At 37.6% G+C, this 16,280-nt stretch overlaps 1 protein-coding gene across 1 annotated transcript in view; it reads left to right on the top strand.

Moving 5' to 3' along the window:
* The window catches only part of CSMD1 (CUB and Sushi multiple domains 1), a 1,869,885-nt gene that overhangs the window by 1,329,712 nt on the left and 523,893 nt on the right, over positions 1-16,280 (top strand). The window contains 1 exon segment of the mRNA XM_055335505.1: positions 13,442-13,566. Within this exon segment, the coding sequence (XP_055191480.1) occupies positions 13,442-13,566 (125 nt within the window).

Below are 16,280 nucleotides of genomic sequence, written 5' to 3'. Positions count from 1 at the left end.
TCAATTTTTATTCAATAAATTTTGTCAAATGTATTGTCATAATGCTATTCATAATATTTCCTTATTGTCCTTTAAATCAGTAGTGATGTATCTTACAGTTCTAATTTCTGATGTGTTAATTTGTATTTTCTGCTTTACCTGATGCAACTGATTAGTAATATGCCAATGTTGTTGATCTCAAAAATGAAAAACCAAAAAACAAAAAACAAAAAAAAACTACATTTGGTGTCACTGATTTTTCCATATCAGTTTTATTTATTTTATATTCCATTGATTTCTGCTCTGCTCTTTCATTATTTTCTTTCTTCTTGTTACAATGGGATTTACTAGCTCTTCTTTGTCTGGTTTCTTAAGATTGAAGCTGTGATTTAAGACTCTTTTTTTCTTTTCTAATGTGGGTGTTCAGTGCTTTATATTACACTCTAAGGAAGGATTTCACTGCATCCCATAAATATTATGTTTTTCTTTTCATGCAGTTCAAATGCTTCCTATTTTCCCCTGTGATTACTTCTGTGATCCATGGGTTATATAATACTGTTCTATTTTGTTTCCAAATATCTAGGGATTTTTCTCAGGGATTTTGTGGTCAGAGTACATACTTTGTATGAGTAGAATCCTTTTCAACTGGCCACAAATTGTTTTCTGCCCTAGAGTATGCGCTATTTTGGTGAGTATGTAATATACACTGGAAAGAACATATGTTATGCTATATTAGGGTGAAATGCTCTATAAAGGTCAATTAGATTTAGTAGGACAGCATTGTTTAGATCTTTGGGATCCTTACTCATCTTCTGACTCTTCTGTTACTGAGAGAGGGACATTGAAATCCTTTATTTGTCTATTTCTTACCAGTTTTTGCTTCCTGTATTTTGAAGCTCTGTTGTTAGCTACATACATGTTTAAAGTTGCTATGTCTTTTTAATGAATTCATACTTTTTATGTTATGAAGTGTCCCTCTTGAGTAATATTTTTTCCTATGAAATCAACTTTCTTGTTTTGTCGTAGTCATTCCAATTTTCTTTTGAGTTTTGTTAGTATGGTAACACTGTATATGGATTTATACATCCATTGCTACATTCAATCTGCTACACTTTGTTGTTTTGGTTAAAATATTTTTAAAAATCCTGCTTCACATATGGTTGAAGAATAAATGAATTTTATTTCATTTTTTTCTTCAAGTTTTTAAGTTTCAGTTAACCTACAGTGTAATGTTAATTTCAGGTGTAGAATTTAGTGACTCATCACTTACATACATCACCCTGTGCTCATCACAAGTGCCCTCCCTAATGCCCTTCACCTGTTTGACCCATTTCCCACCCTCCTCCCCTTCAGGAACCATGTGTTTGGTAAGAGTCTGTTTCTTGTATGCACCACTGTGAGTTTGACAGATTTACAATGTTTAAATATTTTTCAAATAAGATATAAAGAGATATAATATGACACTATAAAGAATTGACGAAATATATTTTCTTAACTATTAGCTGCAATTTGGAATATGAAATCATAACTAAACATTTTATACTTATTTACCTTAAAATCCATTGATTTAGCTTCCATCTTGAAATGGAATACATGCATGATTTTGTACCATCGTGTCTTGGTGATTTGGCAAATAATGATTCATTGAGTTATGAGTGCTTCCAAATGTTGATACACTTCACTACACAATATCAAAAACATTGCATATGTTAATAGCTTTATAGATCTTATTGGAAAAATATTTAAGCATTGGGAAGGTGTCAAACTCACGGTGGCACATACAAATTTTCAAAATTTCTAATGTTTTTAGACTTGAATTTTATTTATCATTGGCTACAAATATTGTCAATTATTTTTCTTGAATAAAAACTCATTTAAAAAGCCCATTCATTTTTTTTTATTTTATTTCATTTTTTACTTTTTATTTTTTATTTTTTTAAAGATTTTTATTTATTTATTCATGAGAGACAGAGAGAGATAGAGGCAGAGACACAGGCAGAGGGAGAAGCAGGCTCCATGCAGGGAGCCCGACGTGAGACTGGATCCCAGGTCTCCAGGATCACACCCTGGGCTGAAGGCGGCACTAAACCACTGAGCAACCTGGGCTGCCCCATTTATTTTTTAAAGAGAATGTCTGACAATGCAGATATTAGCAATTAAGCTTAATTATTTTTTTTTCAAATAAGACAGTGTCCTCTGAAAATAAAGCAGTTAATTCAGCTCACAATTGAAACAATTTCAATGCACTTTTCCCGCAAGATAGGTACCACAGATGCATTATGTATTCAATGATCAAGGTTTATTAATTGTAATAGTTTTTCCTGCTTTCTCAAGGACTTTCTTAAGTGATGCTGGCTTTTCTTCTTTTTCCTCTTCCTGTTCCTCCTCCTTCATGCTCCTGCATGGTGCTATTGCTTCCATTTATGTTAGGTCACTATCAGGTTTGCTTACCATTGCTCTTTCACCATCACATGGGAAAAAGCTTATATCCCTTAGTATTATCATAAGAACAGTCTAATGTAAAAATATCATGTCCTCTGAAGGAGTCTCAGTACCCACTCCAGGGATCTGTGGTCATACCTTGAAATGAGATGCACTAGAGATGGAAGTGGACTCCATCTAGCATAAAAATAATCGTTTCAGTCATGAGAAGAAAGGCTATATGAAAAAAAACATGCTATTCAGATATTTTCTTTATTTCTACTAAATTAAAATCCAGTGGTCAAACTACTAGTAGTTTGGTACTGACTAGTGATCCTGAGCAACCAATGTATAAAATCCTTATTCATTGACTGCTTCCATCCAGGTAATAATAGAATCTATGTGTCTTCATATGCAAACTGGAAGATCACAACCATGTAAAATTGCCTTATGACCACATGTCATGGGTCCAGCATATAATAAACTGACTATAAATGCTGGTGTTTTAAAAAGAGGGAGGATGTTCTTGATTGTTTAAAGTCTTTTTGAGACTGTTTTTAATGAAAGGCAATTCAGTTCTTTCTAAATTCATGTAATCAAAACTAATGACTAACATATAATCCAAACTAATGACCAACATTGTCGAGAAGAGTGGATGGAATTCATTTGTAGTTAGCACTGTAATTATATGTAATTTGGGGCTGTTTCTGTTTAAAAAATGTTCACTTTATTAGGTTGGTAAAATATTCCTCATCTGATTTTATTTATACTATTATTTTTGTTTCTATGGAAATCTTTCTTTCCATAGGCAATAGATAATCCAGTATTATCTATAAAGAATTCTAACTAAAAGAAGCCTAAAACTCGAAGTTTTCTTACTTGAATTCAAATCATTTTGGAGATAATTTTCTGACATTTTTATCACCCCTGACCACTCTCTAAAAGACAAGTATATTAATAAGAACTGAATACTTATGAAACAATTGATAGAAAAATTTCAATATGTAAGGGATGGAGCTAGAGTAGGGATGGAGAATTTATGGATAATACTAACATCTATTATCCATTTCCTATGCTAGTAGGATTGGTAGATGTAATTAACCCAACTTTTGCAAATTTAGCTATCGAAAGTCAGAATGTTAACATGCCAAGATACTATATCTAGTCATGGTTATAGCTGGGATTTGAAACCAGATCTTATTGACTCCAAAGCCCCTGTTGACCTCAAAGGATTTTTAATAAGGAAAATTATAGTGACTAAATGTTTACACACCTGTCATGCAGGACCACTGAATAGGGTGTGCGGTTTGCAGACACCACCAGCTAGCCATGTGAGGATTTAAGATGTGGTTCAAACCTAACCTTGAGCTCAGCATTCCAGCCATGCACCTTAGCCTAGGGTTCTCTACACTCAGCAGAAGGGTTACTTTGTTCAATTTGACAACTAAGAGTGAATGTCCTATTGTAATTTTGCACAAAGGATCAGTGTAGACTAGCAGCAACCATGCTACACATCACGGGTGTAATAGGTTTTTTATATATGTTATATAAATATTACATAGAGAGCCACGTGTTATAGGTTCTATGTATGTTGTATAAACATTGCATATGATATATGTTTATATAAACATATTTTACATTTTTGCTACACATTATAGGTGCTTTATATATTTCTAATATTAAGATCTATTAATTATAAAATTCTTTATTACATTTAATAGATACTGAAATTAAATTTAGGGACCTCTGTGGTTTCTGAAAAACAAGGGTTTCCATTCTCTTCCATGGCTCTCCTTCCTTTTCTTTCGTATGTGCATCTCTAACTACCCTCCGTTGCAGAACTGCATTTAATGCTGATCCTAAATCTATACAAGTGGTGCTACCTGTCCTAAAAGTCCCTTCTCTTCAGAAGGCCACCGCTACCCTCAGGGCTCCGTGTTACATTTTTAATTCTTAGCCATATTCTTCATCAATTATGGTTTTCCCTCCTTCCATACCTCACCACCAGTGGAAATTGTTCTCAGGTGACAGATACCCCACAGGTAGAGAAGGGCAAGCTAATAAAAAGCATGAGGAGCTTGAAGAAGCAAAATTGGGGGGGGGGGCGACACATGCTCTGTGGTTCTCTCTAGGATATATTTTTTTGTAGGACAGAATATTATTTCTAATTGTCTCTGCCTTTCCCCACCCACACAGTTGGCTTCCATTTGTAGGGCAAGGAGTCCTTATTCCCACCTTGCTTCAGGCCATTATTTCAACATCTTCGGCACAACTATGTATGTCACATATTTATGTGTCTATCACATTAGATGTATGTTTATATCATGTTGGATTATGAGGTCAAAGGAAAGAGGACAGGACAGGACGATTGATTTGATTTCTTATTACTGTGCCCAACATACGGTAGATATGTTTTCATGTTGAATTGGATTAAATTGAAACTAACAAGACTGTTGCTAGGGTATGTGATCACAGCCTAATTAGAACCCAAATAAACCCATTAAATCAACTTCCATTAGCCAGACAGATTATCAACTTTTCTTAAAATACAACCTATGCTCAAAAAAGGAATTTGGGTGTTGGAAGAGTGATACCTCTGATTTAATAAACAAATATTTAATTTATATTATTGATTTTTTATAGATCACTATTCAAGTTAGTACCATTTGTTCTTATATCTTGGCCCTTTTTCTTTCAAGGGATCTCACATTTATATACTCTATGGAGTTAAGGGGTATCAACTGGAATTATCTGTCATCCAATGAAAGGAGAAACTGGGACATATAAAATGCAGTTATATAATCAATGAGAAGCAGGAAAAAAATCCATAACCCAAGTCCCTGGATAAAGTGTCGCTCACTTCTTCTAACTTCCACATTCATCCCTGTTCATTTTCTTATAACACACCAATAATTGGCATTATTTTCTTTTATTTTTTTCCTTTGGCACTTCTTACTACTTATAACTTTATAGTTTTAAAATGCTGGTGCAACAAGCTTTAATATTTCTCGATCATAGGTCAATTTCGGTGACACCAGAGCCACCTGTGTTTTGTTATGTGAAAATATAAAGAATTACACTAATGGCATATAAACCAGCATATAAAACATATAAAATTTGAATATTGGAGGAGTATCATTTATTTCTATGCTTCTTTGCTGAATGTGGGCATCTCATTCTTTCCATAAGATTCACGTTTACTAAGAGACTGTTGTCCACAAAAAATATTTGCAAATGATTACTTTTCCTTCAAAGAGCATTGACAGTATTTTTAAAAACTACTTAAAGAAATATCACAACCAATATTTTCTGTCCACACTATTTGTAACCATTATGTGCCTTTGAAAAAGGGCACATTATTAATGTTTCAGGTCTCATTTATCTGGCTGAAGCTGTTTCCAATAAAAAAAATTCAAGTTAAAAAAAAGAATCCATCAAGTAGAACTCGTGGATGGAACATTCTCCTCTTTCTTCCATAGTCTTTCCAATACTTCTAATAGTAATTTTTTTTCATCAAAACAATACTACCATTTAAGAAGTTTTTTGGGACAATAGATCATGGTTATTTAAGCATAACTTAATTTGTTAGTGTCAAGATGCGAAAGATAGTGGATGACCTTATTAGCCCACTTTGTCATCACCAACAGAATTGACTTTTTAAGGACTATGTGAATACTAGTGGTCTCTGCAATGACCTGTTGTAATACAGTTTATTTCTCTGTTTATTGGTTTCCCCATATGTAAAAGAAGGAGTAGAAATAGAAGATTTGACAATTTCTGAAGTCCGTTAGAGTGCCCAAACTGTGTCTGCCTTGGTCTCTTATGGAATATGATTCTACAGAATTTCTATGATGTTACTGAAGGGCGACACCAACAACCTCCAGGCTGAAAGAAGGTGTGAGATCAGTGATGTGAGATCATCATCACTGATACACAAAAGAGTTGCCAACTTTAAGACGAATATTAATGTAGTGAACCCTAGATAATTAACCGGTGCATTTATTTGGGGCCATTCCTCTGCTCCCTAAAGTTTCCAATTCACTTAAAAAGTCTTCAGGATCTCTGATCACTTGCTTCCTTGCCCAGTGCACCTCCATCAAATAATGTGTCCATGGGAAGAATGGATGGAGGTTTAGTGTTCATTGATCACTGCTAGACGGACAGCTACCATTAGCTGTGCTCTAACTTCCCCCAGAGAGTCTGATTTAATTGGTCAAGAATATGGCCTGAGCATTTGGATTATCTTTTAAATTCTTAGTTGCAGTAAGACATATTTAGCATAAAATGTACCATCTTAACCATTTCTAAGTGTACAGTTCAGAGACATTAAGCATGTTCACATTGTTGTAGAATCATCCCACTATCTCCAGAGCTATTTCATCTTCCAGAGCAAAGCAGTAAATTCTCATCTTCCATTGCCACATCTCCTAGGAAACCATTTTCTGTGTTTATGAATTTAATTACTCTAGATATCTCAATATTAGGATTTTTATAATTGCCCAGGTGACTTCAATGGGCGGACAAGGTTGATAATCATTGGGCCCAGTGTATATCATCCACAGTAAGTTATTAGAGGCATGGGGGTGGGGCATAACCACTCAGAAATACTTATACTTGAAAACAAGCATCAGAGATTATAAACATTGTGTAAAAAAGCTTGTGGAAACCTCATTATTAGAAGCTTCTTGGAATACCTTGTCTTCAACAGCATCTATATGTCTGCAAAAGCCAGAAGAAACAAGGATTGCTAGCTTGATTCCCCACTGCAAAATATTGCTCAATCATGGCCTCCATCAAATAATGTTCTAGGGAAAAAAGTAAAGAAGCAAGGCCTGTGAGCAGCTTCTGTGAGTGAGCTGGAATTCCAGGGATACCGTGTTGGAATACTATTGGATACCAGAAACCAGGGGCAAACATGAATCTAGAGGTAAATATGTAGGCACCATTGAGCTTTCTGAAATTTCTAGGTATCATCAAGCTTGTTATCCCAAGATCACAAGAGAAGGGCTAATGGAGATTATCTGGCCCTTGATTGGAGAGGACCTCCTGCCTTTGAACTCACTAGGAGACAGAGGCAAAGGCAACAGGAGAAAGCTCTGTCACTGATGTGACCAGCTTCTCCTGCAGCATCAGGTCCCTTTTCCACTTCCTTCCTGTTCCTTCCCAAAATGCATCCTTTGTAGTTGTGCGGGCCCGGCTTTTGCTTTTGTAGGAACAAGTTGGTGGATGACGAAGAGGAAGATTTAATGCTTCTACTTTGTCAGACAGGAAGTCCTGTTGTTGGGCAAATGGCAGATTTCTATGAACTTATAACATGCTTGGAAGACTTAAATTGCCTCATGGGAAAATTCACACACTTTTTTCTAAATTCTGTGCTTCTGAAGGCTAGTCACAGTTTGAAGATCACTGGCCAATTGAAGCCCCTATCACAGCATTATTGTTGCTCATCCTCTCAAAGTGCCTTATATTCTAGTCATTGTTAGGGGTCTTTGTTGCACTATTGTTACCATACAGCCTCTAAAAATGATATGAAATATTAGTTTCTGTTTTTTTCCTTAGGCTAGAGAGATCCATCTACTCTGTAATGCATTTTTAGTGGTGCTAAATTGCCTTAAGGTTTGAAGAGATGAGTCTAAAAATTGTCTCTATAGAAAGAAAAAAAAATGACCCAGAAATGATACAGTATGTTTGAAAATCAAAGGGTATTAAAGGCGTTCCAATATTCACAGCAGCTGTGCATTTATCTCACTGACGATGCATAGTCTGTGTCACTGTGCAAACCGTGCACTTCGATGGTGTGTTAGGCACAGGTGTCTGGGTAAGCACGATGGTCCTTGCAGGCTTTCAGTCTCCTGTATGAGGACCACTTCTCTCAGTTAATGGAAAGCATCCAGTTAAGTATCCAACGTCCTTTCAGAGTAGAGGAAGGACTCATTTATTGGAAAACTCATGAGCTTATCTAAATTTATTTTGAAATGGAGGCAAATGCCTGCAGGATGGATGCAGAGGTGGATTTATTCCTGAGGCTGTTGAGTTTTTGCTCCCTACAGCTTCAGATGCGTTGGCTTCATGGACATTACCTAGATGACCTGAATCACATCTGTGTCTCTTGGCCATTGCATAGTTATTTCTTTCAGAGATAGTATAAGCTCATGCTAGGGCCTGGGAAAGATTTCAAGTAGGGCCTGGGAGAGATTTCAAGGCTAATAAAGCATGAGGTATTCCCTCAGGGACTCTTGTTCCTGATACTTGCCCTGTCTGGGTGGCCTGTTTGCCCAGCCTCACGTCTTCTGGACTTGTATGCTTTAGATTAGTATTTCTCAAATGAAACATATAAGGAGGGAGTAAAACAACTAGGTTCCTCATCCAAGAGAGAGCAGAGGATGAAGGACAGGAAGCCAAAGTTGTGCATCTATGGGGGGAGAAACTCTGGGCCTGAAGGGCATGGGGCACCTTCTGTGGCTTTCAGAACAGCAGTTGGAAGGCACCATTGTGGACAAACCTGGCTATCTTCAATTCCTGGAACAAACCATCGACTTTGAAACCAACAAGGTTTTCTGAGAAGTGTAGGGAGGTTTGATTCAGAACACATACATTCGTTTTGGGAACAAATAAACAGTAAATGAATTCTGTGGATCTCTCTTTTTCTGGCTGTAACCTTTTCTTACCTTTTCACTAAAGGCAAAACTTTAGTGTTGCTTTCCCATAGCAGTTCAGATTTATTTATTAACTCATTGTGCCGCAATTGTTTGACGAAGTACCTCTTGCCCCCAGCAGCTCATCAGTGCATCCTTATGACTTGCACAGTGCTCAGAGCGTGAAAGGCTGACCGTAAGCGATTGTGGGCTAGACAGAATGAAGGCCAGTAGAAGCGGGTGAAGAACAGACACATTGCTTTGCTCGCATTATTTCTCAGTCCTATTCTACTGACAGATTGACATCCATGGCCTCAGGAAAGTGGCTTTTCTTTATTCATTTGTTCGACATATATTTATTGAGTGCCTATGGTGTGCCAGACACTTTTTAAGGCACCGGGGATATTTATGTCCAGTGTTGGGACTTGAGTCTAATATTCTAAAGATGTTGAAGGACATTAGAAGTGCTCCGGATAATTTTCCTCTCATTTCTTTCCTTGGATCAAATGTAATTTTTTTCCCTTTTATCCAAAGTTAGGAAATAGCATCAAATCATTTTAATGTAGTTTTCAGGAAACATCTTAGCATTTTCCTCCAGAAACCACTGGAAGAACTAATTTTATTTATGGGAAGTAAACAATTTTTTAATGGGTAAAATTAAATAAATAAATAAATAAATAAATAGTAAATACAGTACATAGAAAGGGGAAGAGAGCAAAATGAAAGATGAGATGGAGAGATCCACATATGATAAGCATATTGTACTATTTACAAAGTTAACTAAAATGTGTATGGGGGATTGAATTATAGGCTCACGAATTCAGATGTAAAAATGTAATTTTATTTATACCACAATTATTTTTTTTCCAAATCTCCATTTTGTCTGAGTCAGAAAATTTTATATATTCATCCTTGAAGTTGTGAACTTCAGTGAATTGCCAGTTCATTAGGGTTCAAGTCAGTTCCTTACTCCCTTCTCCCTGCTTTTACGGTGTTCGATTCCAGGGCTGCAGGAAAGGCCTACTCGGCAAAGGTGGGGAGGGCACAACGGCTTGTCCGCCTCCTCCCTGCCCCAGGGATTACCACTACCGGCTCCTCCAAGGCTCTGGCAGGACGCATACCCTCCTCCTGGCTGAGGAATGACCTCCAGAACTATGGCTTCCGCAGCCAGCCTGCAAGGGTGTGAGCCCTGGCGGTGCGCCCTGAATCCAGGGGCCCCACCTCTCAGGCCTAGCTAAGCTGGCCACACTGCCACACTTCCCCTGGAGAGGCTGTGCCATAAGATCCAGAGAGTCCTCTGTGAGGTCGCAGCTGGACCATGAGAACACACCTGGGATGACTCTGGGGTCCCCACAGGCCACAGGGAAGGGTCCTATCTTCTTCCAACCCCTCACCCCAACTTCTTGGTCCAGTGCATGGTCCACCCATGACACAGCCTCCTTTTGTGTCTCTGCTAGCACTTCCTGTTGTGCTTCACCGCTCCAGCTTGGAGTTCTGTTTTAAACAAAGAGGCAGGCTCCCTATCTGTCTATCATCTCCATTTATTGATGTATCTATTGATTTAGAAAACTCTAAATGGAGAAATTGGTTACTTCAGTAGATTCAATAGATGTCAACCAGTATGGGTTGAGGAAAGATGTGGGATCAATCTAAATGGAACAGCTTCTTATAGCTCTGGGAATTCATGGACAGTTAGTTGTCACAACTAAGCCTGCATCTTATTTTAGATTCTGCTTTAAACTTTAAGTCACTTCAGGTGTTTTTTTTTTTTTCAGCTTTTTTTTTTTAAATCAGATATACTAATGGTACCAATATTAAATAAGCACACAGCAATTATTTAGGAGAATTGAATTTGGAAAAAGTTCACGTTGAAACTGAGTCATATTTAGAAATAATTCATTCACCTCAAAAGACTCTTCAAATCGTGGTAGGTAAAGTCAAGTAGAAGGTGACAAACGTCTTTGGAATCAGAAAGTTGAGTGATGAGCTTTTCAGAAGAGCTAAGCATTGGAGAAGTGAAGCATTTATTTTCCCTGTTCTATTTAAAACACAAAAGTATGCTACTTTAATTGCTTAGCTTAAATTTTGCCATTTAAGTATTTATTATCTGAGTACGATGTATCTTGGTCTTACACGAAATCCGTTATCTGTTGTTTCTTAACACTTTCCAACTACTAGCAATTGCCAAAGTTTGTACAACATAGTTAAAGTTTTCTAAATTTATCTGTCAGTGGGAAGGTATTAATAACTTTTTTTCTGGAATTTTCTTCTAAGTCTTCTCCGGAAAACTTAGATTAGATTGAGACCTTGATAAATGTTAACTTTTATTGACTTTTGCATCTTTGATACCTAGAGTGAAGTAGCACATAGTACATGTTCAATAGAAATGTATTAAAAGAGTGATAAAATATGTGAAAAATGAGATTTTGCTAAATAGAAGTAAAGATGGAGCCAAACATAGAGAAATAACAGTTGCTTTCATAACAGAATTTTTAGATTTATTTCATTTATTCAATGTGGCTCCATAGGTTTAAACAAACACCAATGAGCAGAGCTTAGAGAAAATGTACGGCTGTTTAAAATAATACAGTGAAAATGAGAATTAGGTCTATATTTTGGTTATCACACTTTCTACTTTCAGAATAATATGTTATGTACTTACAATACAGTGTTTCTCAAAATTAGTTCCATTAAGTTCTAGTTGCTCTGGATAGTTGGTGAAAGGGGCATCCTGGATATATGAGCTTGGAAATTTTTACCTACTTGCACATTCTCTTGAACAAGAAAAATAATTTTTTTGCTTATTTAGTTTTTTTAAAAGATTTTATTTATTTATTCATGAGAGACACAGAAAGAGGGAAAGGCAGAGACAGGCAGAGAGAGAAGCAGGCTCCATGCAGGGAGCCCGATGTGGGACTTGATCCCGGGTCTCCAGGATCACACCCTGGGCTGAAGGCAGGTGCTAAACCTCTGGGCCATCAGGGCTGCCCATGCTTATTTAATTTGATATGCTGAGAAGCCTCTTTAGAAAAGAAAGATGGTAACTCTTGTTTAATCCAGAATTTGTCAAGTTGTTCTGGTCCTGATTTGTTGATTTTTGCAAACATGCATGACCATCCCCAGAGTGTTGTTTAGAAGTGTGGGGAGTTCTGACATAATAACACTTGAGTAATATTCACTCGAAGATCATAGATGACATGTTTTCCATAAGCAGGAATGGAACTCATTAGTTTATTTTTCCCTCGCTCTTTCATCTGTTATTAACTGTTGAATTCCCTTTTTTTTTGGTCAATATCCACCTGAGGGTCTATCAAATGAAAAGCATACGGAGAATTTCCTGGTGAAGCAATAGGCTCATCCGATACTAGAATAACACTGCACTCAGCTCCACGCCAGACAGCTGGCTCAGAGGAAGTTATGGGGTGTGTTCAGACCACGGGGGCCTCGCACCCTTGTTATGCACCTGTTGAATAGTTGCTCTGCAACAACATCTTGTTAGGCTTTCAACCTTAGAGCTTCAGGTTTGCAGAGGTAGCTCTGGAGACAAAACAATGTGTCATCCAACTTTAGGTCGGATGCATTGCCTTTTTTTTTTTTTCTAAAATAAATGATTCTTTTCTTGTAAGATATATTTCCAAAATATCACATCCCTGGCCTTCTGAATACAATGTTTGTGATAGTAACATGGATTCTTTACTGAGACATTTTCTCTCCTCCTCCTCTTCCTTGTGAGGACTTTTATTTTATTTTATTGTGATGAAACACATGAGGTCTATCATCTTAGCCAATGATAAGTACACGTTACTGTTGCCTCGAGGCTCGATGTTGTACATCTGATCTTACTTAAGTAAGCCTTCATGCCAGTGGATTAATAACACCCCACCTCGACTGCCCAAGCCCCTCGTGAGTTTGATTATTTTATTTTAGGTCCTTTATGTAAGTGGTGCCACGCAGTACTTGCCTTTCTACGTACTCAGATATTTTCTCAACCTGGACTGTTTCAATCCTTGTTTCTGTAGATATTCATTCACAAGGAATGACTGCAATGTTGTTTTATTTTTAGGGCATACAATTGCTTCACACACATATTCTCACTTAGGCTACGGTATCAAGTCAGGTCACCTTTGTCATTTTGTCTATTATAGAGATAAGAAATTAAAGTCCATACATTTATTTAGCTATGGAGTTGGCACAACAGAAATTTGAACCCAAGTCTTCAGACTAACCTGTACTAAATTACAGGGCTATATCTACGAATAATCTCAAGTGGATTGCTTGAAGTATGATAATGATTGGATGGCATAATACACCAACAGCACATGCTGATTTTTTCTTTTAAGAAGAATTCTGAGATTAATTTGTTTTTTTTTGTTTGTTTGTTTTGTTTTTGTTTTTCAATTGCTTAGGGTTGGTGCAAATGTTCAGTTCTCCTGTGAGGACAATTATGTGCTCCAGGGATCCAAGAGCATAACCTGTCAGAGAGTCACAGAGACACTGGCTGCGTGGAGCGACCATCGGCCCATTTGCCGAGGTAAGGTGCATGCCATGATGTCGTCACCCCGGTTCTGTCTTCCATCACGGTTGGCATGTTTTGTGAATGCACAGTGAGAGTGAAGTGCAAAGCAACACTGTGTGTGCTATGTACAGACACAGCAGAACAAGGAGGGTAAGGATGCACATTTCCCTAGTGAGGTGGGTGGGAAAGAAATAGGTCTTTGAAATTGGTTAGGAAGCAAGCATTTTCAAGGATATTAGTGGTTTTTAAATTTCAGGAACCATGTGAGCAAATCTAATCATTCAAATGCATGCATACACACTTACTCAGTACAACTTGGCACTCATCTATATATATATACACAGTTTGCATATTATGAAAATAGGTTACATAACTGGATTCTTAGGCAAGTTTTATGCACGCCCCTGCAAATCTAAAAATGCTCACCTTTCAATGGCAGTGAGGTTAATTCTTGGGTTTTGATGATACCAGTGATGAAGGGAGTTTGTTAGCAATATCCTGAGTTAATATTTCACTGATAAATGGTCTTAAAATAATGTCTGACGTAGTAGAACACAATAATGTATCATCATCTCCTTCTTTAAAGATGTCAAAGTATTGATTTGTCACTGCCAGGAAGTATATGAACAGTCCTACCAGAATTTTACAAACCACAGTAAAACCAACAGAAAACTGGTTTTAATATGGAAAGTTAATAAAATCTGAAGGAAAACTAGGTTTTTTTCCCATAAAAAATTATGCCATAAAATAATTTATGCAAATCTGCACTTTTAAAGGAAGGAGGGAACAAAAGCACAAAGTTGACCCAAGGAATAAAAAAGGAAGTTACATAGAAGAATATCTTATACCTCCTTATAGCCTTTTTAAGATTCATATTTTATGAATTTTAAACAATGTCAGATATACCCTGTGAAATCAAGTAGTTAGCAGACACGTTGCTAGCTTATCTAAGATAAAAGACTGTGTTGCAGGATTTGCTCTGTTGTACCCTTTACCTATAACTGCTTGAAGTTTTGTAACCTGTGGGAAGTGCACCATTGTGGCATGTGCATGACCCTGAGGACAAAGCGTGTCCTGGCCTCAGGACGCTCCTTCCCACGCTTCTTAGAGGTGCACCTAAGACCAATCTCTCTGGTCTAGGAAATGTGAACTCTGTGCCCTTCTGTACTTTGTCTCTAGGCTCCTTTGTCTAATACTAAAGTGACAGTACCTGGCTTGCAAAGGAATGATCACAAGAGTCATGTTCCTACCAGGGGATGGTAATGTTTAATGTTCTTAGAAATAAATGAGGACTAATTCACCTGTATCATTTTTCCCCCTAAGGGGGGGAAATGCTTTTATTCTTTAATGTTTTCCTTGCTCTTCTATACCAGAAACATATGTCATTATTTTAAAAGCCCAAACTAGGCAAAACTAGGAAATATGCACTCATTTTAAATTGATATTTTGGAGTAACATAAAGGAAATATGCATGTAGACTATTATTTGATTCTTATTTCTTAATCCATAACTTTTTTTTTTTTTTGCCCCAAATCTAAGCTCAAAACGCTCTGTCAGGAATCTGCCCCCCCACACACACACACAGTGAATACAACCTGAATTAGTATCAAACACTCAGAGGCTCTCACCTCCTAGCAGACAGGGCCCCCCACCTGGGCTGCGGGGTGGGGGAAGCCTTTTCCATCCATCCAAACTCCTCACTCTCAGAGGTAATTGCGCGGGGAGCCTTTTAGCTTCCTGTCCCCACAGATTCTCATGTCCTACTGAAAGGTATGTTAGAAGAGAAAGGCTCTCCTGCGGGATCCTTGTTGTGTAGTGCCCCTGGCTTGTTTCCCGTGAGAGACCCATCGCTCTCCAACACCCACCGTTCTCATACCCAGAACATACCTCTGCCGTCCCCTCTTTTCTCCTCCCAGCTGATGACTCAATGGTTTTTCCTTAATTTCCTGTAGAGTAATCCTTTAGTGCTTGCTCAATTGAGTTCTTGTCCTTAGTTTTTAACTTTCTGAAATCATGAGCCATAGTTGCTGGAAGTAATTCTTAAGAAGCCATTTCCATGAAGGATGTATGTTATCAGACCTTGTATACCTTATCCAGAACAGAATGTGTCCAGGGGACAATAACAAATATTTGTTTTAAAACTTAACATTTTAAAGAAATACCTATTTTAGTACATTTGGAGTGTAAAATATTAAAAAAAAATTAAAGTCTTGAAATGTTGTAAAGAGGAGAATTTGAGATATACTATTTAGAATTAGGTAATAAAGGTTAGGTGACAAAAATAACTCAAAAGGAGCTTGAACCAGATGGAAATGTGATCGTCTCTCGTGAAGAAGGTAGGAGTCAGGCAGGACAGGACCAGAATAGAGCTCTGTCCCGGGGATGGACGCAGCCTCAAGACTCACCCTGTCAGCCCAGTGGTCGCAGGCCAAGGTGCTGTCCAATATCCCAGGTACCAGGATGCAGGGGGTTAGAGGAACGTAGGGAGAGGCCAGCAGGGGTGTCCTAAGGATGGGGCCCGGGAAACATCACGTGCATTTCTGCTCAGTACCACCAGCCAAATTCCAGCCAAATATTCTAACCTGGTTGTGAGACTTTGAAATATAATTTTGAGTACAGGCAGCCAAATATACAGCAAATGATTCTATTTCCATGGAAGAAAGGGGGAAATAGATATTAAGGGAAATAGCAGTCTCTGCAAAGGGGGTACCCTTCCACAAGAAGGAGAG

This window comes from Nyctereutes procyonoides, unplaced genomic scaffold (assembly GCF_905146905.1).
Source record: "Nyctereutes procyonoides isolate TBG_1078 unplaced genomic scaffold, NYPRO_anot_genome, whole genome shotgun sequence".
NCBI lineage: Eukaryota > Metazoa > Chordata > Mammalia > Carnivora > Canidae > Nyctereutes > Nyctereutes procyonoides.
Note: the sequence above shows the minus strand (reverse complement) of the source record. Positions and strands in the feature narration are given on the sequence as shown.